This window comes from Amblyomma mixtum, chromosome 3 (genome assembly GCF_055824585.1).
Source record: "Amblyomma mixtum isolate Tamu chromosome 3, ASM5582458v1, whole genome shotgun sequence".
NCBI lineage: Eukaryota > Metazoa > Arthropoda > Arachnida > Ixodida > Ixodidae > Amblyomma > Amblyomma mixtum.
The window spans coordinates 222,610,443-222,635,066 of record NC_143014.1 but is presented as its reverse complement, the minus strand read 5'-3'; the positions used below and the strand labels follow the sequence as shown (position 1 = coordinate 222,635,066).

General features: G+C 45.3%; 2 protein-coding genes across 2 annotated transcripts in view; both read right to left on the bottom strand.

The window, feature by feature from the left end:
• LOC149353811 (nose resistant to fluoxetine protein 6-like) overlaps positions 1 to 10,010 on the bottom strand; it is a 58,448-nt gene extending 48,438 nt beyond the window's left edge. Inside the window, exons 1-5 of the mRNA XM_089575866.1 lie at positions 9,879 to 10,010; positions 8,874 to 9,081; positions 7,417 to 7,761; positions 5,447 to 5,534; positions 3,791 to 3,888 (exon numbers count right to left, since the gene is read on the bottom strand). Coding sequence (XP_089431992.1) covers positions 3,791 to 3,888; positions 5,447 to 5,534; positions 7,417 to 7,761; positions 8,874 to 9,081; positions 9,879 to 10,010 — 871 coding nt within the window. The remainder of the gene's footprint in view (positions 1 to 3,790; positions 3,889 to 5,446; positions 5,535 to 7,416; positions 7,762 to 8,873; positions 9,082 to 9,878) is intronic.
• Positions 10,011 to 22,455: 12,445 nt separating this feature from the next.
• LOC149353810 (uncharacterized) lies at positions 22,456 to 23,562 on the bottom strand. The gene has a single exon (XM_089575865.1). It carries the CDS (start codon positions 23,560 to 23,562, stop codon positions 22,456 to 22,458), a length of 1,107 nt encoding a protein of 368 aa, XP_089431991.1.
• Positions 23,563 to 24,624: the final 1,062 nt, after the last annotated feature.

The window sequence follows — 24,624 nt, the reverse complement described above, 5'->3', positions numbered from 1 at the left end:
ACACACATATATATATATATATATATATATATATATATATATATATATATATATATATATATATATATACCGGTTGTTTCAGCGAACACTTTCAAAAATGTTCAGGATTTTTTAGGTAAAAATGTGGCGTTTGCGGTATAGTATTACCAGTGTTGGCGGACACCAGAAAACGGGTGAATCGTCTTAACTAGTAAGTTAGTTAATTAATTTCTAATAATAACTCTTTAACTACTACATCCAGGAGCCTAGTTGCAATTAGAGATTTGTAGCCGGTCGTTAGCAATAGCCGTATCAGTTTTTAGAATTTCGAAAATGCGATTGCCCTTGGCGCTGTGACTCGACAAAATTTGGCTTTTTCAACTAGTTACGTACACTGGAGGGGTTGCTTTGCCTGCATGTTTCGAAAGCGCATGTATTTTCCCGCGATGCAGCAAAATTTTATCGAGCCACAGGGGCAAGGGTAATCGCTTTTTCTGAATTCTAAAAACTTAAATGGCTATTACTAACGACAGGCTTCAAATCTCTCATTGCAACTAGCCGCCTAACTCTACTAGCTAAAAAGTTAATGATTAAGAATTAGTTAACCAGCTTACTAATTAAGACGATTCAAAGGTTTTTTGGTGTCCGCCAACACTGGTAGTACTATGCCGCAAAAGCTATATTTTTACCCCAAAAAGCCTATTTGTGAAAATTTTTGAAAGTGTTCACACACACACACACACACGCACACGCACACGCGCACACACACACACACACACGCACACGCACACACGCACACACACACACACACTCACACGCACACACACACACACACACACACACACACACACGCACACTGCAAGCCCAATATATCCACCTTCTGGAAGTGAACAACTGGACCCTCCTTATAACGTTCCCTGTTTTCGATGTTTCTGTTTCTTCAAAGTCCGAGACTATTTATCGGTGCTTGTTTTTTCCCGATGGTGAGGTGTTTTTCGGTGCAGAATTTCCACTAGAGCACTGCACGGGCCTCAATCTGAGGCCCAAGCCCGGCCCGGGCCCGAGACCTGAAGCCCGAGCCCGGCCCAGGCTCGCGGCTTCAAGCCCGGGCCCGGCCCAGGCCCGCTAAATTATCGCTCTAGCGAGCCCGGCCCAGCCCGTGAATCCCGGAGTGAAGCCCAGCCCGGGCCGGCCCAGCCCGTTTCACAGTAACACTGGAGATATACTGCTCACTCTGAGCAAGTAGACTGCTACTAGACCGATAAGAAATTGGCCGACAAAGGTTCTGAAACCGCAGTTTGGCTTGCATAAAGTTGGTTCTTTTTAACCCAAAAAGAAGTGTAGTGCTCGCCAGGCCCGTCTTTTAAAGAGTGATCTCGTGTAGGTGCGCAAAGATAAACTCGGAAGTTCCGAGAGCCAAATAAAAAGGGCTGCATACGCGCGTAATAGACTACCCTGCATTCCCCTATGATTTTAATCAGTTATATTTTGCCGCCCGGAAGTATAAACATTAAAGCTGCCTAGCAAGCAGTGGGACGGCATTTTTTTAGTGAGCGCGATCTCACAGGTCGAACTCATAGCCGAACTGGTCGCCTTTCAGCAGGAACGAAGAGCTAAAAGGCTTGAGTATTTCACGGTGTGTGTTTGGAGACTATAAGCGTCCTAAACTAATATGTTCTTCCCGAATGCATTTGTAATAGTATATATAGGTACGTTTAGGATGACGAACGATCAATGGCCAATTAAGACCGGTTGAATTTTACTCTTACTTTTGGAGCAGAAGATAACGCACGAACCACGTGATAACTTACAGGGCAAAACACTTGCCATGACAACCAGGCAACGAGACAACGAGACGTTCCGGTTAGCTGATCAAAAATAAAACCAAACGCGCTTTAGTTTGTGAATTTTCTCACATGAGAAAAATATAGCTATAAAATAAAAGCTATGTTTTTGGGGCTTAAGGCTCCAAGGGGAGTGAGGCTGTGAGAGACACCGAAGCAGAGGGCTCCGTATCATTTCGACCACCTGGGTTTCTTAAACGATAAATTATACTGCAAAGTACATGGCTGTCATGCTTGCCGCCTAAATAGAAATGCAGCCGCCGAGGCTAGGGGCAAACCCTGGTTCCCCGGCTCAGTCATCAAGCGCCTTGACCACTAAGCCACCGCGGCGTGGAAATAAGGAAATAAATAAGTCAATGAATAAAGCTTAGTTTTTTTCTCAGCGCGTACTATAACCCATAGCTCATCCGTGTCGCTGCTATAATGCCGCAGTTGTGCACTTCACTCTGCAGTAGTGAATGAATAGTCGGACACCAGCCGTTTCTGTACGGACCCAAGCCCGACTCGGGTCCGCAGCTTTAAGCCTGAGCCCGGCCCGGGCCCGCAACTTTAGGCCCGGGTCCGGCCCAGGCCCGGCAAAAGAGATCATGTCCCGGCCCGGACTTTCGGGCCGGCCCGAGCCCGTGCAGTGCACTAATTTCTACGCCGGAGAGAAATCTGCGTTTATCCGCGCTTGTGTTGTAAACAGACTGCGTAATTACTGGCGGAAATATGACGTATCTAGCATTAAACACACGCCAAACACTTTATGAAACGCACACCAAACACTTAACACAAAGAATTAATGCACCAGCCAGTGAAATAACTCAAACGCGAGGCTTTCAGCTCCTCGGGTGTTATTTTTCGAGGCTTACCGGTATACAAGGCATTTCACTTAAGACTTTAGACAATTACAAAAATAGGCTATTTCAGTTACAAGAGCGCTTTTTTTCGGACTAGCATTGCCAGCAGTGTAGCGCATCAGAATACGCCTAAGACGTTCTAACTAGCAGGTTGGTTGACTATTATTGAATAGTTAACTTTCTAACTACCGCTGTAAATCTCCTTAATTATTGAAAGGCGTGTAGTCCACCGTAATTAATATTCATATCAAGTTTTAGAATTTTGAAAACCTGATTGTCCTCGGCACTGTGACCCAACAAATTTTGGCTACTTCGACAAGTTAAGTGCACTGGAGAGGTTGCTTTGCCCGCAAGCTTCTCGAAAGCGCATGTATTTTGGCGCGATATAGCCAAAATTTGTTGGGCTATAGCTCCGAGGGTAAGCGCGTTTTCAAAATTCTAAAAACTAATATGGATATTGTGGGTTACATGCCCCTCAATAATTAAGGAGCCTAACAGTAATAGTTGCAAAGTTTACAATTCAATATTAGTTAATCAGCCTGCTAGTTACCATGTCTTAGCTGTATATTGATGTACTACACGGCTGACAATGCTATACAGAAAAAAGCGCTGTTCTAACTCAAGAAGCCTATCTTTAAAAGTTATATGAGGTGTTAGGTGAAACACCCTGTATACAGAAAACACGGAACCCTGATTGTAAATCAGTGCGTTGAAAAAGGTAATCTGTGAATGTTCGAAGATGCTTTGCTTTAATTTATCAAGACTGCGTCCCAAGCACTGCAGACTCTCAATAATTTTATACCACCGGCCGCTGAGTCAGCAGCCACATCAAATACATTTGACATTAAGTGTCGAACTTTTGCTTTTCAAGCTAAGTGAACACGGGAGCTTGCGAGCAAGAATCTACGGGGCTGGATGGTATGAAGTGCGCAAGCATAGCTCGGAAGCCTGTCGTGAGAAGGTCCTGAGGGGGACAAAATTAGAGCTTACTTCTGCTTGCATGCAGCATTTTAAATTACTGCATAAAGCTCGAGCAACGTATGCATCACTTATCACTTTTTACACTAAGTTTGCTTGGCTTCGTACTCATCTAATACCAAGCCACGTCTATAAATGGCACAGCACCTTTCGCCTTCGCTTGTTTGTCTTTCGGTGAATAACGCAGCCAAACATCCATTGCCGATGCCAAGGCCACCACGAGCAGCAAGCAGGTTAACGCGCACCTAAATAGAGCTCGAAAAAGGCGAAAAAAAATATTAACGAAGCCTTCGCTTGTGACCAAATCGTCTGCGAAAAGGACGTAACCAGTTTTCTGGAACATGTGGTGGTGCTCAAAACGGCCCGGCAGCAGAGTAACGTGTAGTGTTTTTTGGGGCAGCTTTTCCGATGTTAATTTTTGTTATCTGGCGGTTAAAGAAGTGCCTCTTAAAATGTTGAAATTCACGCGAAAGAAATATTTTATGTGAGCAGTGGCGCGCAAGAATTATTCTGCTATATTCTTGCAGCTCTACCCTTTTTGTAAAAAGAGACCTATGACAAAGGAAATGAAAAACAGGGCAGTATGACATTCACACATGCCTTTCGGTTTATGCATATATCCCTCATATAAAAAATAAAAAATAAAATTCCGGAATGTAATTTCCTGGATTTAGCTAACATTTCTAGAGACACCGTTTCTATAAGCAGAGGCAGAGAAAGGGAGAGTCATTTTACTCGCAAGCATAATTTTTGTTATTTCTGCATGTAAGTTGGCAATGTGTGGTGGGTTATTAAGCGTCCAGAGGAAACACATATAGGAAAATGGAAAACGTACCCATGTCACTCATGCTTACGGGGTAATAAATGGTTGAATGCTCGTAACCTTCCGTTAATACTGCTGCTACCTGTACTTAGTATATTCGCAAACGTCCTGTGTACACGGACCAGGACCTCTAAACACTCGTTCAGGGAGCCTATCTCGCAGCATCGCGAAGTGATCTGATGAGCGCTGCCTCGCTCGATTCGTTTTTATTTTCTGTGCGACTGCGACTGTGCCTACACCGAAAAAGCACGAACATTGTGCTGGAGGGTCCCGCAGCACTGTGTCCAGCCTTCATCTCTATGCATAACATTTCTCACTGTCTTGCTCTAATTGCCCTGAATTCCGCCCAATCCTCTCTTCCTGCTCCGTAGCTCTTTAGTCCGTCCACTCCCGCTATTCGTCCGCTTTCACTTGAGCGATTGGCTTGTCTTCCACTGGCCTGTGTAGGGTCTAGCTCACCCTATTTAGCTAGGCCTAAGACAACATCATCCGCGCCTGACTGATGGGCTGTATTAAATTGCTCTCTAAGAGACACAAGAAGCTTTGCTTGGTAGTTCCCCTAAAAGCTGGATACGTGTAAAGTGCAATGACCTACTTCTTATGCAGCCTTTCTCATGCTCTTTGATGTTTTTTAATCTTTCAAGCAGCAGTTTTGATAATTGCTTCCACAATACACAAAAATTAATACCGCCTCGTTCATGACGAAAAAGCGAGCGAAAAAATTGCGCATGTAAGGCTTTATTAAGGCTGCGAGTTCGGCACTCCAAAGAAAACTAAAAGACAAAATTCCGAGTAAACCTTGGCACCGCATCCAGAAATTCGTAGCTCCGGTAAGATTGCATGTCACTAGGCGTAGTTGTATTTTTTTTTGCAACATTGTCGCAGTGCTTTACAAGCACCAAGATTATATAGAAAGCACTTCATGCAGCAGGCATTTTGAAGAGCGGCACATTTTGTTTTGAATTTTCTATAATACTTACAATGCAAAGACTTGATCCGCGCCAAGCGTTGCCGGCGAGGAATCTTTGCAAACAGGGACGTGAACTTGGATGCCATAAGGTTTGGTTGCTGCATAGAAAGGGACAGAGGACAAAAAACAAACAAGGGGAGGGCACTAATGCTACTTTTTCTTTTTGGTTGCATCCGTCTGAAGTAGCAGGAAGATCATTCTGAGGTTCTCGCGTTGTGACATTGTATCGCGGTCATTACAGCGTCTAAAATAATCACGAAATCCGGTTTTGAGTTATCGGGTTTACTGACGCATTCCAACAATGCCCGCTAAAACGTATGCTATTCAAATAGAAAATTCAAATATTCAAATATTCAAATAGCGTCTTTACGAGCGCCGGCAGGCTCACATTTCCGTATAGGCCACGGCTGTGCGCGCATAGTTCAAACCGATTTCTAACTGCAAGGTGCCATTGGCTCACCTTGCACTGATTCAATGCATGACGCTCCCAGTCAGAAGTCTCCTGATTCGCTCTATGTGCAGAGTGTGCACAGAGTCTTCCGGGGACGTGGAGCTACCTCCACAGCCGGTAGCGGCAGTAAGCTTAAGTGGCACAGAGGTAGTATAGTTACGTCTTTTTCTCCAGCCGCAGCTACTTTACATGTCAAGTGATCGTTGGCAACATGTTTCTGTCATGGCTTATTCACGATTTCAGCGAATCAGCGGTGGGGCTTGAAGGCTTAAAAAGAGACTATAGCAGGGCTGAAATTCGCACTACAGACCTTCATTGCAACTTTGCATCTGTGCTTCGCTGTTGTGCCCAAGCCGTGATTGTTTGTGTCCTAATTGTCTAGGCAACCATATGCAACAAATTATGGGCTCAAGTGTGGTGGAAAACGCGGCCACTGGCTGCGAATTAAGTGTAAAAACGTACTATACATGTTTGAATGGGCACGTTACTACATTTTGAAATGCCACGTCCGTGACTACCAGACAACTGAACAAGAGTTGAGATTTTTCTCGACATCCGTGCTTGCTGTCCCCGCACGGGAGGCGCGTTTCTCCACCGCCTTTCTTCTCGCGATTAGAGCCGCCTTGGTTCGTGTCACATCTACCACTTCACGCTGTCAGCAGACGAACGTTTCGCACATACCCAGGTATAGGCATAGGCTATAGGTATAGGCTAGCTATACCTGCGCTTTGCGATCTCTATTGCACCTGCCATGTCTACACTAAGAGGGGTTGTACGATGACGGACGATTCCGCGAAAGTCTTCATGCTACAGTACACAACATGAGCTGCTTTGAGAGGTTCTTCGTTTTCAGAAAGGCAGCACACTCCCGCTTAATTTGTCCTAACGTGGAACATAATGTGTTCCAGCACTAGAGGGAGAGTAAATTGCACGGACATTTTAATGCAGCATCAGGCAACCCAAAACAACATAAGGCCATCGCGGCTACCTATCACCTATTTAGTAGCCATATTGAATATTCATTCGCGCCCTGTATAGGCCATAAAAGATACGAATACAATGCTAATTGATTTTCGCTGGTGCAGAGTTTGAAATTGTGTCTTCGTGACCAAAGCCCTTCTGAGGTCACTGACACTGCGCGTATATGTGGCTTGGTTTAGTCTATGGGGATTTAACGTCCCAACGAGACTCAGGTTATGATGGACACCGCAGTGGAAGGCTCCGGATAATTTCGACTACCTGCCTGGGGTTCTTTAACGTGCACTGACATCGCACAGTACACGCGCCTCTATAATTTCGCCTCCATCGAAATTCGACCACCGCGGCCGGAATCGAACCTGCGTCTTACGGGTCAGCAGCCGCGAGTCATAACCCCTAAGCCACCGAGGCGGCTACCTATATATGGGGTTTCGATATAGGCAACCAGGCATTTGACAGGAATGTTTAATGGCGTAAACAGACTTCAATGCAGCGTTGATTATTGTTCAAGAATAAATACTTGACAGAGAAACGCAGATTGGCGTATTTACCGGCGCTGAGAAAGCTTTCCACGTCGGTCGCTGTGCACTTGGAGGGCACGCAGAGAGCCGCGCGCAGGACTGACAGGCTCGGGCTCTCCTGGAATCTCTCGAGTTCCTCGAAGCTTCTAACGTGTTTTCTCAACAACGGGGCGCTCTCGAAGACACGCCTATTTAGTTTTCTGAGGAAAGCATTCCCTCTCGTCTTCAGGTAGACGCTGCAGAAGGACCCCCGGAACGCCACCTGGCTGTGATTAGCAGGTTCTGGTGCCACGATGCCCAAGCACTCGTCGTAGCGACCGAGGCTACCACTATTGAGTTCCAAGACGCCAGCCGGAATGCCTGCCGAGTCTAAGACTGCAAAAACACACACACACACACTCAAGCACGCTTAAGAATCACGCTATGCTAATGACAACGCCATAGATGTTTTTACATTTCACCGATCTGCATCCTGAGCATAATGTTTAGGGTCTATATATATAGCCCTCATTTTGTGTGTTTTGTTCGGATTTTTAGTGATTTTATGGCGTACGGGCCTTCAACAAGGCTGTCAGTCGTCTGTTTTTCCCACGCCCTTAATGCAGTTGGTGCTGTAGTTAGCATCGTGATTCTAAAAAAATGTTGTGGGCGGTTTTTTGGCTCTTCTTACTGTAGTAAATGTCGCCCTTTTAACTAGACTTCATAGTTATGGCTTAGCAGATGTTAAGGGCTGCTGGTTAGGCCGAAGTAACACTTTCCATTCCACGAGCATGCCGCAATTGGCATGCAATTTGTGGTTTTGTCCCTCAAAAATTTCACCTGAACGCTGATCGCGTCGACAAGAGATTCCTCTACTTCTGGTTTAAAGCGAGGGTGCGGCGCTAGCAGCGGCCACTGGCCGTTTCTGACATGTTTGCGCGGTCGCTGCGGCCCTTTCGCTTGCAGTAGAAAAACATTTTTATCTAATTGGAAAGAACACTGTATTTTTAAGGGTACACATTATTAACGTAAATTAATTCTGGTACGTGTGAAGTGAGCAAATTTACTAGGTGCATAAGAAGGTATTTTGTAGACCCTGCCTGTCTTTGCGAAGTTTTTGAAGAAACTACTGCGTTAAAAGGGAGCTGCTTCTGCAGAAGTTGGAAGAGAGGTTCATTTTGTGATCTCGGGAGCACTCTAAAACGGCGAAAAATGCCAAAAAATGGCTTGTTATAGAGGCTCTAAACCTTCTGGCTGAACTGAGAAAATCCGAGCATATTTATAAAATTTGTAAGTCACGCGTATTTTGCTGTTTCCAAACTTTCTGTGATTTGTATTTGTAGGTTTTTGCTTTCCGCGATTCAAAGCTCACTGTAAAGATGAAAATGTACATGCCTTCATCACTTCTTTAGATGGAGGAAAGAATGTTTTCTAGGTCACTATGAAATCGGAACCACGAATGCAGCTACGCCGTATGCTTTATGGAAGTATTTGACAGTGCGACTCACATTTCAGCGCCCATACCTCGAAGCGCATGAGTGCTTTGAAAACAGCGAGCAAGCTGGAGAGGCAAGCGGAGGAAACTGTTCCTTGAGCCATCACTTCCTGCGCGACGGGCATAAACGAGCGTGTGGCGCTTTGTAGCCATTTTGTCACTTCGTCCTCCAAGTTCGCCGCAACCTCTCCCGCTTCGCGCGCATCTGGCAGCCCTGCAGGCTGCATCACAAATGATACGGAATCTCAGTGGAAGGTTGCACTACCATTCTATAGTTACAACCACCGTCATATATACAGCCCACTACTACTACTTCTACTACTAGTCCTACTACTACTGCTACTACTACTACTGCCTATTACTGTTACTACTACTACTACTACTACTACTACTACTACTACTACTACTATTACTGTTACTACATATATACAGCCAAAGTGCCTACTACTACTGCTTCTACTACTAGTGCAACTACTACTACCACTGCCTATCACTGTTGCTACTACTACTACTACTACTACTATTACTGTTACTACTACTACTACTACTACTACTACTACTACTACTACTACAACTACTACTACTACTACTACTACTACTACTACTGCTGCGATTAAAAACCGTTGGGACAGGAGTACGTAAGCGCACATCTAGTTCCTAGTCTTCAAATGTGCTGATTGTAGTTAACCGCCGCGAACGCTGCATTGTTGCAGCCGCTGAAAAGATATTAATATATTCGAGATATTAATTTACATTGCTGAAGTGCTGCAGCGCCCAAAAACCCCAGCTTCCAAGTTTCATCTAACCAGCTCATCAGGAAATTGTATAGCTGGGCCTCTACTACAACCCTTAGTGCACCTTTTCCTTTGCTGCACCGCAGTTCATTTAGCATTCTTTTGAATTGCTGCAAAGCGCGTTTGGGCACAGCGATTTGCTAGAGTAAGCTATCACAACGAGAAATATTTAGGGTAGAGAACGAATACATTGGACGAATAGGTTATGTTGGAACACACCTTACCTCTAAATCTGGCACCGAACGAAGCCCATTTTGAGTCGCATCCGAAAAGCCATAAACGATGCCGCACCGCGTTGCCGCCTTAAAAGTGAGGAAGATGAGGACGATGCGGAGACGCCTGGTAGCACTCGCCATGCCCCCTTGGGCTTCTTGCTAGTGCCTCTGAGATACGTGCGTGTCAAGTGGTGCTGAATGTGTGCGATCCTTTCAGGAAAGACTGCTGATACTGGCGAGATATTCCTTCCGCATCATCGCTGAGAGCTGTCCGTGCAGTCGCACGTAATCTGGAAGAAGGAAATTGAGCAAATAGCGTCACAGATGCACCTTTTAGCCCTAAACGCCTGTCGGTATTTTGGGAAGAGACGAACTTGGGAAAAAATGAGCGTCCGGAGCGACTTTACAAATACCGCATTGGTCGAAATGGAGTCCGGCGCCGGCGACTAGACACGCTTAATTGTTGGAATTTTATCTTCGGCACTGTCTACAGCTCTGGATTGTATAGTGTTCTTGTTTTCGATAATTCTCCGTCATAAAGTACCATGCGAGAGTTAACTCATATATCACTAAGTCATTTACAACATACTGACGCTGTGCTTCCAGAAGAATATAGCTGGCGCGAAGCTCTTCTTTCCTCTGGCGATAAAGCACATGGCTGATCGTCGCCGCCTGACTTCCATAGTTCCATAGCACAACCTCGCTAACCCTGCTGCTATCACAAGGGCCCTTTACAATGTCCCGGTAGATTTTTCACCATTCAGGCAGGAAGATAGTCAAGTCAGTGAAGCAGGAATATAGTCGCCATGCGCCTAAAAATTATTAGGAATTCGCCGCGCTGTGTCTTCATTGCCGTCATCCTCACTACGTCCACTGCAGGACAAAGCCCTCTCCCATACCTCTCCAATTAACCCTGCACTGTGCCAGCTGCGGCCCCCTTATCCCGGCGAACTTCTTTCTCTTATCCGCCCACCTAGCTTTCTGCCGCCCCCTGATATACGCTTGCCTCCTCTTGGTCTCCAGTCCGTTACCCTTAACGACCATCGGTTATCTTGGTTTCGCATTAGAAGCCCTGCCCAAGCCGATTTCTTTTCTTGATTTCGACTAGGATGTTATTATTCCGCCTTTGTTCTCTGATCCGCTCTGCCCTCTTCCTATTCCTTAACGTTACACCTATCATTTTCCTCTCCATAGCACGCTGTGTGGTGCTCAATTTAAGTATAACTCTTTTCGTTAGCCTCCATGCTTCGGCCCCATTGGTGAGTACCGGTGAGATGCCGCTCTTTTATACTCTTCTCTTGAGGGAGGGGGTCATTGTCATTATTAAACACAGAATCAATTAATATTTGCCTTTGAAGTGGCCTGTGATGATTATTTACCGCCTGTTAACAACGTAGTAAATTTCTTTTTTTTTTCAACCAGAATATAGCTCTGGCGGCTATACACCGGGTGTGAACTTTATAGTCTGGAAATTAGGACAATTAATGTTTGTTGAGACACAGACTAATGAGGTGCTGAACGGTGAAAATTTAGACTCTTCGTACAGTACTTAAAGAAAAATGGTAGTCTGTCGAAAAACTCAAAGCCTTTCGACTACAAACTCGCCATCTTTGAACGGAGGCTCCAGAAAAGAGGAAGGGTCATGGAAGCGAGTCGAAACATTAGAGTGACTATCAAAAACTTGGCGCTAAGACTGCAGGACAAAGCAGCATATACTTGGCTATGTTTAGATATTGAAAAAGTGTCATAATATACCACATATATTACACTGCTTTAGAGAGCCTGTTGAATCCCTTCTCCGTATTAAAGGCTGCTCTGTGTGAACTCTCTTTGTGACTCTTGCTTTTTGTTCACCCGAGCAGTGCTTCTCAACATTCAGGGATGCCGTGGGTCCCTCGGAGCGTGCTAAGGCCACTGGTGTCCGGGTGGTCCAGAGGGAAATGAGAGAGGTGGAATGAGAGTTGAATTCCAGGCAAACAACCTGCGGAGCTGATGGCAACCACTAGGTGAATTTTCTTTACTACGGATGGAAAGACTAATTCTTTCTTTTGTTTCATCGTTAATCCAGTGTTGTAAACAGACTGGAACCGGTATAGAGACAGCGGAAACTTCAATCGCGATAGCGCCGATGACCGCGACACGTAGCATAGGCAAACAAACAGGAAAATGGTATGAGGAAGTAAATAAGAACTGGGGGTCTATTCGCGGAGACCGGCTAAGCTGTGTGCACGGGGAGGACCGTACGCAAAGCCCTAATAGCGCTGCCTTGCTCCGTACCCAAGGTCAACTGAAGTTCGGCACTTGATGTACCAGTGCTATTCAGGTGCTGCAGAGCCAAAAGCCCAAAGGAGCATTTGAGAACCACTGCACCGAAGGAGCGGTGTGTGGGTGCAATCGGGAGTCGAAAAATGTCACGCCTATTTCAGTTGATTTCCTTAAAGTGTGCGATGTTAGGCGCTATTAGTGCAGCAGAAAGAAAACCGACGTGAAGGCCTCTTTTTTTTTTTCTCGTAGGAACAGAATCCCACTTCTATAAGGAGGATAACGGCAGGCACAAGGCTGCGCGTGGAACGTTTTCCTTTTCCTCTTAAAAGCAGTGAAGAAGAAACGAGCTGACTTCGCAACACATTTAACGTATGGAATCTTTAAAGGAGTAAAGACATCAAATTTTGGTCACATGTTTTCTGTTTTGTAATGATTGGTTCATTGGTTGGTTTATTGGGGTTAAACGTACCGAAGCAACTCAGGCTATGAGAAAAGCCGTAGTGAAGGGCTCCGGAAATTTCGACCACCTGGGGTTCTTTAATGTGCACTGAAATCGCACAGTACACGGGCCTTTAGAATTTCGCCTTCATCGAAATTCGGCCGCCGCGGTCGGAATCGAACCCGCGTCTTTCGGGTCAGCAGTCGAGCGCCGTAACCACGGAGCCACCGCGGCGGGGTTTTTTTTTAATGATGCGTAGGACAATTGTATACATGTATCACCGGATATAGTATTGGCGTACGACTACTAAAAAATGTATAATTAAATTTCTTCTTTCGTGCTGTATCGGCTTTAACAGACGAACGATAGCTGTGGTTTCAAAGTTCTGTATAGATTGCGTTAGGCATGAAAAAACTGCGATGTAACCTCCGTTTCTTCGCTCGTTTCATTCCAGCTCTTGAGGCAGGCTGGCTTGAGCATTCTCGATAATTAAAACGACGAAGCACCATGCGTGCTAAAGCCCGCAATCGAAAATTTCATGTCTATATTTTTTTAGCTTGATAGATGAAATCAACCTTATAACAAGAAGGGATACTCATTCGAGTAATGAATGACGTAGGGAAGAAATGAGAAACGGCGCTGTGGATTTTAATGCTGCAGTTTGGAAGCATTTTCAGCAAAATAAGACGACTTACATCTGTTATTCAATCTTGCACACCCCTTGCACGTCAGCTCCTTTATGAACGGGACGGTTACTACAAAAAGAACTCCAACATAAAGCCCTGTCCAGAAAGGGGTACCACTTTTACTGTTTATGTCCTCCTTAAACAGGTATCCATACATGGGAATGAAACAAATCACCCTTTTTTGGTGCGCTACGCGACAAGCTAGGCACATTTCTGTTTTCAGTCTAGGCAGCCTCCGATGAAGTTTGTCGTGTCGATCGCAGCGCTGTAACCACAGCCTAGCGAGAGAAGCAAGCAGTTTTTAGGCGCTCCCGCAGTGCTTGTCCAGGCCATCTGCCTGTTTCCGCACTCTTGCGGAGTCACACGTGGCGTGCGTGAACTAACTGCATGGGGCTACGTCGAGAGCAGCTACGCAAGGGACGTTATCAGCCGAGCGCGCTCTTTTAATCGTTCAAGGTGTAGTCTCGCGCTTGTAGCTACCCAAGCGGCTGGTGGCAGCAGTTTCCAGGTACGCAACGGAAAAATTTCTGTGCCACCTGGGCACTGCAGGTTGCCTGTAGCATCCCGTGGTCGAAGTTGGCCATGGTTCGTTACCGTTAATTCGGAACAGCGGTCTAGTTCGCTTGTTTTGCCAGAACGTGGAGAATTACGAGAAACTATGGGCTGTATTTTTGCCTGCGAAAAAAAAAGCCCTGTGGCAGCGAAGGTAATTCGATCATTGTCAAGCACAAACGCACCATCTTATTGTCAAACACAATGAAGCACAACTTACAAGGAGAATACAGTAGCATTGAAAGCGGCATACAAACTCGCATACGTGTGTGTGGACGCATTGACTTACAGTCTTGCAGAGTCTGACGTGATAACCATGTTGTTAAAAAGTCAATTCCGGACAATTTACCTGTCTGTTTCGTCAAACACGGCTTCGAATAATGAATAGCCCTGTTCTGGTTCCATTTGAAGACGCTGGATAAAAGCGATTGCACCTGTACATTTTTCCAAAAATCCTGTTTTTGTCACCCAGAAGGCCTCTAAATTTTTTCATAGACAATCATTTTTAATACATTCAATGGTCTTAGAACAAATTGTTCATTGTAAGGTTTAACGTCCCAAAGAGACACATGGGCTATGAGGGACGCCGTATTGGAGGGCTCCAGTTTAGTTTAGACCACCTGGGGTTCTTTCAAGTGCAGTGACATCGCGTAAAACACGAGAGTTTTTGTTTTTCGCCTTCGTAGAAACATGGTCACCGCGACCAGGATCGAATTCCTGACCTTGGGTTCAGCAGTCGGACGCCAAAGCCAGCCACCCGGTGGGCCCGGTGTAAGTAAGCTGTTTTCTGTCACATGTGCCGGAGACCACCTAAGTCCAGCGGAAAAACCGAACCCGTTATCTGTACGCTTATGTCCACATTCACTCGCGTAATGAAACCACTTTTTAATAAAAAGAATTGTGAAAATTTGGGGAGTGCGTTCATGTAGAAAGAATTTGAAAGCCTAAAAACGGGACAAAAATTATAGGCTGCTGGAATATATACTTCATCCGCTACAGCCCAGCTTCTAAATTAAAGAAAACGCGCTCTTCTGCGTGGTTTTCATGCTCGAGTGCGTAGACAAAAACTTTAATCTTAAAACAGCAAGTATGGCTGGCGTAGAAGCTCGTAATGTTGTACAAAAAGAGCACAACTAGCGGTCGCTCTAGCACAATTAACCCACAACATCAGCGCGCTGCCCAACTGCATTTTTTTTTTTCATTTAAGAAGAAAGCCTTTATTCCCATTATAATACAAGGGAAAGGAACCCCAGACGAAAAGCTGCTAAGCAGCAGCTTGAGAGTGTCTGAGGCCCCACACATAGACATGGCACACACCATGTGGTCAGGTACACGACATACAGGTAAGTACAACCATGGGGCGAGACAGAAACAATGCACACATTACAGGCCATTCAACAAAATGCCAAAAAATATTGTTGCACGTGCTCTGTACAATGTTTTAAATTGCAAATGTAATCTTTTACACGTTTGGCTGAACAAAATGCATTTTAAACTCTTTAGGGCGCAAAGTTTGAACATGAGTATTGCATAGGTTATATTTGTTTAAAATGATTGGCAGGAGAAAGCGTAGTGTCTGATCTCCATAGCTTGTTCTATGATAGGTGACCGCCCATTGTTCCCTAGATCTTGTGGCGACAACTTTTTCTTTCAATCTAAGTTCAGCAAGAGATTTCAAAGATAAAGAAAGTGATGACCGGGGGTGCAAACTTTAGATGGTACATTAGTCTACATTCGTATAAAATATTCACTGGTATAAACCTATATTCAAGGAAGAAAGGAGAGGTGTGAGCTGTGAAATTAATTCGAGCAATATGCCTTACTGCCTCTCTTATGTAACACAAATAAGTTATTGAGGTTCGTTTTTGAGGTTTTTCCCCAGACCAGATGGCAGTAATTTAAATGAGAGTGAAATAACGCAGGGTAAATTGTTAGTTTTAAGCGCGTGGAAAACACGGATCGACATCTTGAGAGGCAGCCAACTGACTGCGATAGTTTTGTAATAACGTGATTTACATGCCCGTTCCTCCTCATGGTTTAATCGAACACAACGCCAAGTGACCTGGAGCTGTCAACTAACTGTATGAAATGATTTCCAAGCATAAGATGGTTGGTCAGTGTAATATTATAGTTCACGGGTCGAAACAGTACAGATTTTGTCTTCTTTGGATTTTATCTTCTTCGTTGGACCATTTATGCAACTCTCTAAGGATAACGAGTTGCTTATTATGACAGATGCAATACGGAATGCCTCTCTGACTATCCGTGGCTTCTGTTGGTTCTTGGATTTCTCGCAGGACATTCTTATTGGCCGTTTCGTCCCGTAGGTTGAGATATAGCAGCCTTAACATTCGACAGATAGCGCATTATAGTATTGCACTGTTTCGGTAATCACAAATTAGCGGTGTAACCCCTGTTACGCCTCGATTACCCCCCTGCAGGAGTGCATGCGTGCTGTTCAATGTGATGACGTCATGCATGCGCAAGGGCCAACCCAAGGAAAGTTGTCAATAAAGAAGTCTTTGTACATTTGTTTCGTTGCGACACTTGCAGGCACTCAGCAATGACGTAGCGTATACGACATGTGTTCTTAGCAACATCGCATAATATCGGCGTCTCGACGCAAGCATTTGTTTTTCATTTCATTTACTTAATGCATGCGATGAACCAACCAGACACTCAAAAACTATCCACTCGAAGAGAGAAACGTGTACATTATAAGCACGTGTAAGCGCGGACAAAAGCGCGTGCGAGGGAGGCTGCGAACGTGTGCTCGAATGAAGCAGAGAACGCATCACAAAGAGAGACACTGTACGCGTTCCAAAAACATAAAAAGCTGCTAGTTTCCAAGCAGTCTGTTTTTGGTAATCTGGTGAGATACTGTGCATTCGTAAGTGGATAAAATTTGTCTTTCGTAGGGTCTCTTTTGTGGTTCGCTGCGTACGAAATCAGCGCCGCATTTTAGCAACACTGTTGTTGTTATTGTCCCCTAAGTTCATGCTAACTATTATATGAACAAGTGACTTTTGCACAATCTTTGATCTGAATGCCAGATTTCATGGGCAGTCGGTATCTGCTAATGCAGCTATCGCTTCAGCGGGTATGGTTGCGGAGACGCGTCTATTCCAATATTTTCTTTGGCATCGATTTCTTTCAACTCCCATCTGTATGCTCATGGACAATGAAAATCGCCAATTGGAGATAGTAATTTTCTCGTGGTGTGCACAGAGGGACAGAAATCTATGGGCAAAGAGAGAAAATGCAGCCGGTAAATGAATTCCTGCGTTAAAAACGGCGCAGTGCTAGCATTCATTAGCACCGGCACCTCGCCAGAAGAATGTTGTACATTTATTACGCGAGAGAAAACTGATATTGCAATTTTTGACAACAAAGGTAGGGTATACGTTCATCATGAGAGCGTGTTCATCACGCATTAAATGCAGTATGCAAAAAAAAGCCAGTTCTCTCACTGACGCCGCATAAACCTGAAGGCTTAGCGGCGCTAGCTAGCAGCTGTCCCATATCCCTGATAACTTATAAGCATCACACTCTATAAAGTTGTCATCAGAGATATCTCGCGCATTTGAAAAGTCACACAACAGACATTTCGATCATTTCACACGCTTTCTTCGAAAACGTTCGCAGTAAAGAACCGAGTGAAAAAGTCATGTCTACGGCCGTTACAGAGGCACCAGCTGTTATTCGTTGAAAATTTTCCTTGACAAAAGTAATAGTGCACTGCTTTCATGCCTTGTACTCATTGAAATGCTGGAGTGCTTAGATGGCCCTCATTTTAGTAACTTTCATTTTTTTTCTGGTCTCTTCCTGGCTATTTTATCAAACATTTAGCGTTTAGAGCTTATCCGATTACATTTGAGAACTTTCTGCTGCGTTGTGCTTCCTGACTTTTTCGTAGGCTGCTACATTGACGCTTATGAGTTCACGTGTGCTATCCCATTTTCATAACTTCACTCCTCAAAGGAACATTTCTGATCAAACATTTCATTTGCGAGAGAATCCTAACTTGTATTGTCTCGATGTTTTGTCCTCTCTGGTCGTGCCTGGCGTTATTCGTGTTCTGCCTGGTGTGCAAATGTCACAGTGTTACTTTCAACAGCAGAGAAGGTTTAGAGTGGGACTTATATGTTACTGAAGACGTAATTCTGACGCGCTTCCAAGCAGTATAGTTGAGTAGAACTGAATATATAAATTCGCACATGTGAAATCGAAGGTTTATTTATAAATAAAAATTAAAATTACTTGTAATAAATAAAGAAAGAAATATATAAAATGCAGAAGGTCATTATCTACTTTACATTCATAGATTCCTGAGAGTCCTCATACCCTTCCTGGCGCAGTAGTGCAGCGGTTAAGCGCTGCGCCACAGCCCTTCTGCTCCCAGTGGTGGGCATTGTGCAATCCAGGTTGCTCTTCTCGAGCGACCAACCATTAATTTAACTGCCACCTGCCACAGTGGGCAGTTTGCTGACTATCCGGTGGGCAGGTTGTGATGGCGCCGCAAGGTCCCGTGACCTAGGTGGCACACCGGCCTCCTAGGTTGCTCTCTATAGGGACCAACTGCCAGAGCCACGGCCATGATTTTTCGCTCACAACGCCGACGCTGTCAAAGCAGACGCCAGATTCTCTGGTAAACGGGGCTTTTTACGTTATCGTGTTAAGACATTTTGGCTGGTTGGTATTTTTATTAACTGTCGAAAGCATAAATGTTTATCATCGCGCGCTGGAGCGGGCAGTCAGACGGAAGCATGATTAATCAGGAATAAAACAAGCCTTCCGTAGCGCCATCATAACATCGGCGCATTCGACCAAAACTGTTTTGTTGTCCGCAAGCCGATCATCCACGGTGATATCCAGAAATCGCTTCCGAGGGGAGCAGGAAAGGACAAAAGCAAGCCATAACAGCGTAATTTGGATCAAAAATGAAGTCGCGCACAGGCTTTGATCGGGTTTCACTTAGGTTCCAGCTAGTAACTGGAATGCAACCGAAAGTTTCTAAAAGTTCCGCTCATTTCGATGGAACGGAGTTGCAGATGTTCTGAGCAGTAAAATAAAGGAAACAATTCTTCCGTTAAACTTTCGCTTGAATAGGAAATGATGTCTGATATAATCCAAAATGTGCGAACTTATTTTTAAATGCAGATGTACCCGTTATGATGACCCATTATAAAGTAGCGGAAGTTCACTGTGATGCATTGTTATCAGTCTTTAGTGAGCGGCGTATGTCATGCATGAATTTATTTTTTCTTGAGTATATTGATGCTAAGTTGAATACTGGGTGTGTTTAGAGTGTTATTTCTCATTTGCTCGTATTACTTTTTTTATTTTACTTTTCATTTTCCAATACTTTTTTTTCATTTTCTCGTCATACTTGTTTTTGTAATGCCTGCTACGGCAGCCTGATCTAGCCTCAATTAGAAGGGCACTGCCTCTTCAATTATCACACAGTGTTTCCTTCTGAATTTGGTTTTTAACGGCTCTTAACTCACGTCATGATTCTTTTTTTCCTATTTTTTGCGTCCATTTAGCAGTCATGGTTTCGTAGACTTTCTTTTTGATGTTTGGTACTTTTCCTTGTTGCCTGCGTGTGCCCTGCCGTAAGCTTTGTAGTCCTTTCCCTCCATTGCGTGTCCATGTTTTTACTGTACAAAAAAGAGCATTCTAGAAATCTTGTCTTAGTCTTTTTATTGACAAAGCGTCATTACCAGTGATTAGTGGCCGCCGTTGCCCTGAATAGGCGAAAAATCACTCAAGGTGTTCACGGCGCCACAGAGTGTTGATTGTGCTTTCGTCTATTTTAGAAAACCGGAAAGATATGCCTAGACTTTATAGCGTTTCGAAACGACTGCTCGGGCCTTAAGTAAGTGTTGATTGCAGCTAAAAACCCTTTAAAAAAATGGTTAAAATGCATTGTGGGGCTAGGCGCGCCCATGGGTTGTTTGCTCCATCTCTATATGATTTCCAACTTTTTGGGTTCCTGTGTGAATAAAGAGGATTGTTTTTTTTTAGATCCGCAGCTTTCTGCTCACTAAAATGGGCCTCTCTGATCTTCCTGTTCTTCTTTGCGGTGCTTAGCACAGGTGTACGAAGGATGAGAGACATTGTTCACGGTGCAGTCGATGTTGCCCAGTTTCAAGCAAATGGGCTTCTTGAAACAGTTGCCCACTCTCGGGCGCTACTAACCAGACTGATTAAACTTGGTGATCTAAAGGTTCACGCGGAATAATCATACTACACCCGAACGCATCCATGAGAGCAGTGCCTCCTGTCAACATTTCCTTTCAAGCTCGGCGAATATGCGCTAAAGACTGAAGGAAGCTACGTGACCATTTGGCAATGTCGCAGAATTTCCTCGTTCCAATGTGCGGCAGTTCTTTGCGCTGTACATCGGCGCCTCGAGTCCAGCTGAGTCGTAAAGTTTATCAACGTTACCTCTAGAGAAAGAGGCGCCACGGTGCGATTACTAAAGAGCATTTTATCCACTGCAGGAATACTGGGAAGACCTAGTTTCGTGTTTGGCTTGGCTATTGCTAGGCTGAAAACGTGGATTCGGCCACGGAATCGCTAGTTGCGTCGCGATGCTCTCCACTATCTCCAGATTAAAGTCTTTCGTTGCAGTGTTTTTCACTTCTATAATAAATTTAGCGTAAGTTAATGTTCGGTATTCAGGGCGCATGGAAATTAAAAGCGCATTTATTTGATGTTTGCCTCCAGAAAATTTGTATTGTTACGAATTAATACACGTTTTTAGCCAAACAATAGCCAAGCCAAATAAAAAGTGTTCACTTCTCGGCATTACCGTGAGTGGATGAACTGTTTATTTGCCCTATTCCCCTCCGGTTAAGGCTATGAGAAGACCTACGATGTGAGCAGACGGGCTCGTGTGATTCAGCAAGGATTTACAAGAATAAAGAAGGCATACGCACGGCAGTCGTTGAACTGTCGTCGCGACCGCCGAAGTATTAGAAATAGGTATTTAACCCCGGCCACCGTCTCCTGCGAATTCAAGCTGCGCCCATGGTGTTGGCCAACCTGCAGCAGCGTGGAAGTGGCTGAAAAGGCTGTTCAACCTTCTCTACTGTTTCTCGAAAGTACTACAAGGAAACGTGATTCACTCCGACCAAATGTACAGTGGGAGCTTTACGTTCAGGAGACCTAATCGTGTGAAAAGATAATGAGTTTTGTTGATTAGTACCGCTGACAGGCATTTTTGTGAGAAAGGACCTGTCGTTTGATTTCGGTGAGCCACTGACGGCCTGAACGACGACGAGGGAATTAAGCTATATAGCCCCACAAAACTTCTAGAGCAGTGATTGTGAGCTAGTGTATCGTTCACTCTCTTCCCAGAATACATGTGTGTCACCACACCGTGCATGTTATGTCGTAACAGTGCATATCAAAACACTTCATGCAGGAAACTTAGTGTCCAGGGTGCGTAGCTGTGCCGTCTGGCTGCTTAGTCACAACTCCGGGTGGAGCTGGAAATTGGAGCGACCGATTTCTTTGTCCAGTCATGAAGCGTGGAAAAGTCCGACAAATATCGCGGTGCGCACCGCGGTCATCTATGATACCTCTTGCGGAGTCTGGTGTGCTGATTAGGGCAAAAATCTCTACGTTTGTACGTTTGTTGATTCGAGGCTATTGCCGAGCACAACTTCATAGTCCTTGCACGCCATTTCAGCCCACAAGCCTTTACAGGTGTCCAGGGCGTTATTTTCTTCTCACCACGTAGATAAACTTTGGCTGTAGCTAAGTGTAATTCAATCTCATCTGGGCTAATTATTCCGTGATGTCAAGATGGTGCCTCTTCTTGGGCACCACGCCCGAGCCTTTCCATGGCTCCGTATCTCCGGGTTCCCGTTTCACCCCCGTAATTCTGACCCAAGTGCGATGCCAAGATCAACTTAAATTTTTGTAGAAGGTGCAGTTACGTCATATAAAAAAAAACTTGTATCAATGAGCACTGTTGAAATTGAAAATTGCAGATCACAAAATTTATCTCCCGAGAGGATCAACAAAAATGAAAGTTTATTGATATCAGTTCACATGAGCTCAGTTTTTTATGTAGCACTTGTTCTTCTCTGTGACATTATAACAAAAAATAGCAAAATGAAGGATGAGGTCCACGTCAATGTGTCTAACTCACAAGAGATCGTAGGTGCAACGAAATATATAGCACAGGTAATGGAAAGCTACGAGATAATGTAATTATGGTCAAGCATTCTTGCATGAAATATTACGCAGTAGGGCATACGCTTGTAATCAGCCTGCAAGCTCTGCTACTTCCTGGCATCTTCACCAACTGTTTTCACTCGTACGGCCTTTTCTTTAAAAAATAATACGTGGAACGATGGCTATTTCCGCGCACTCAGCCTCTTTCGATATCTGCGCTAAAGCATGACCATGAGAACGGCAGCGCGGAAAATTTTCTACATTTTCAGAGGAGTTAATAGGGGGTGTAAGCGATGAGGGAGGTCTTAGTGGTTACATTTGAAATTTGATTTCTTATAACGCAGCTTCCAATCTTCGGCATCGAACCATAATGCGAAAGCGCTAATTTCTCCTGATTACGCGTGCTTCTTCCACAAAATTTCCAATGTAGTTAATGAACTCAAACGATATATGACTACACTGAGCTACCCTTGTCGTCGCTGTCAGCAGCAGCTGTCTCAGCTTGATCACTTGATTCTTTCGCTTGCTTGTTGAGGGCTTCGAAGTCGATTTCAAACGGCCACCGCAGTTCGCCGCGGTCTCCGAAACCTGGGCTTACTCCACCACCCCGTCGTCTCGCTGCACCGCGGGCCACTCTTGAACCGTAGCGCGCTTGCGGGCCATCATCTTGCAGAGAAGCGGGCCACGAGGATGACTCGCCAAACCTGGTAGGCACAGGATATCTTGGCACTTGTTCCGAAAGCGTCACCAGATTCTGGTGCTTTCTCATTACAGGTCGTTCGTCGTTGTCAAGCGGTCCGACGAATAGGGACTGCGCCTGGGGCTTGAATGTTGAGCTAGACGACCTTGTCCAACCGCCAGTACCATAGTCCTCGAGGCGGTCTTCGTTCTGCGGTTTGTACGCAGGAGTGGGAGGCCTGATCCAGCCACGACGGTTGTAGTCTTCGACGCGGTCACCAGTCGACCTTAGCCCGGCTTGCGGTATCACATTAGACAGGCCAGGGGCACGGTCGGCGTCTAGGGACGGAAAGCCTGCTGGGGCACCCGACGTGCCCGAGCCCGGGACGTTAAAGTAACTGGTGACAATGGCACGCCCAATGGGGACTGGAGGCACATACGCCTGGTGATGGGACGTCAGCACGTGGGGGTGATGATGGTGCGTCTGAATAAGCTTGGCGGTGGTGACCGGATGCTTGAACGCCACTGCTGTGAAGACGGGAGCATGAACATGCGTTGCTATGCTGGCGGGCTTAGCGTAGGCGGCGACGGGTGCCTGCCAGCCACTGTAGAGGACGGGGCTGGCGCTGGTTTTGTGCACAGTGACGATGGTCGGCGGAGGGTGAGCGTAGTGGAACACTGGCGCGCTGTGGGTGACAATGCGCTGGTGCGCATAGTTCGGCCCGGAGGGTAGGATCTGCGTGTGAGCGTATCCGCCGCCGTGAAGCCACGCTGGCGCCGCTGCGGCAACGGGCTGCAGGCTCACGATGGGCGCGTGGAAGATTGGCTGGTGGCCGCGGCTGCCTTGAGTGAACACCAAGGCAAGCAGCACGAATCCCTGCATAAGAGGAGGGGGGGGGGGTTAAACCATTTAAGCGCAAATACATAGACCGTGTGTGATATAAAACTACCTTTGCGATTTCTGTGTACAAAAAAACAGCCTGCATCTGAGTTTGTGTGAGGCGGAAGTCAGTCGTCGGCTGGCCCTGCTTTCACGTAGTTGCTTTGCTGACTACCACTGTCGTATATCTCGTGTGTGGCGGGAAAGCCGGTGCGGGCCTGGCATCCTAATCAATTCTGTTGGCTTCTAGCAGGCTTGAAGCCGTTTATCAGCTGTCATTCTTCTGCAGTCTTAAAAGTATTCTTTGTATCTGACATTCATTTATTCTTTTTATTAAGCGTCGGAATTGCTATCTGTAGGAGCCTCGCATAATATTATCTGTAATAGTTCTGAACCCATTAATCCTGAAATGAGAGCCGAGTACCTCTGCAACAAAGAAGCGATAAATTTATTCAGCAATGAGGTAAAACGTAAAAGTCCATTAATACTGCTGATCTCAATTTTTAACGGCTGCTTGTTTCATTAAGTTTGTTAAACGTAGTAGCCGGCAACGACAGTGCAACCACTACTTGACATATGTATGTGGTCTTCAAGACATCTTAAAGACGTTTTTCAGGTGTACCTTGGTATACAGTTCATTTTATGAAGCAAACAAATGCGTGTCTGAGTGATAAATTATGCCACACCAGTACGGACACCGCGATTTTGTATCAGCATGTAGAACAAACGTCAAGCTGCTTTGCTTACCGCAGCGTAAAAGGCCGCCTTGCCTTGCTTTACGAATCTGAACGAAAAAACGTAGCGTTGAAACAGGACACAGAAAGATGAGGACAGGACGGGGCTGTGTTCTGTTTCAACGTTACGTTTTTTTGTTCAGATTATGTATGACCAACTGGCCCCACAGTGTACTCTGTTGCTTTACGAAGGCGCCTCCGTCCATTGAAAGGCACCATGGGTAGGTGCAGTGCTATTTTTGCTCCATGAAAAATCATGATCGACCATGCGATTAAGCACACAGATGCTAATATCCATGGACTTGAGTGCTGTTCGGATTTTGTTCATACG

Coding starts and splice junctions, on each gene's coding strand:
- LOC149353810 (XM_089575865.1), bottom strand. CDS start 23,562: ATGCAGGGATTCGTGCTGCTTGCCTTGGTGTTCACTCAAGGCAGCCGC.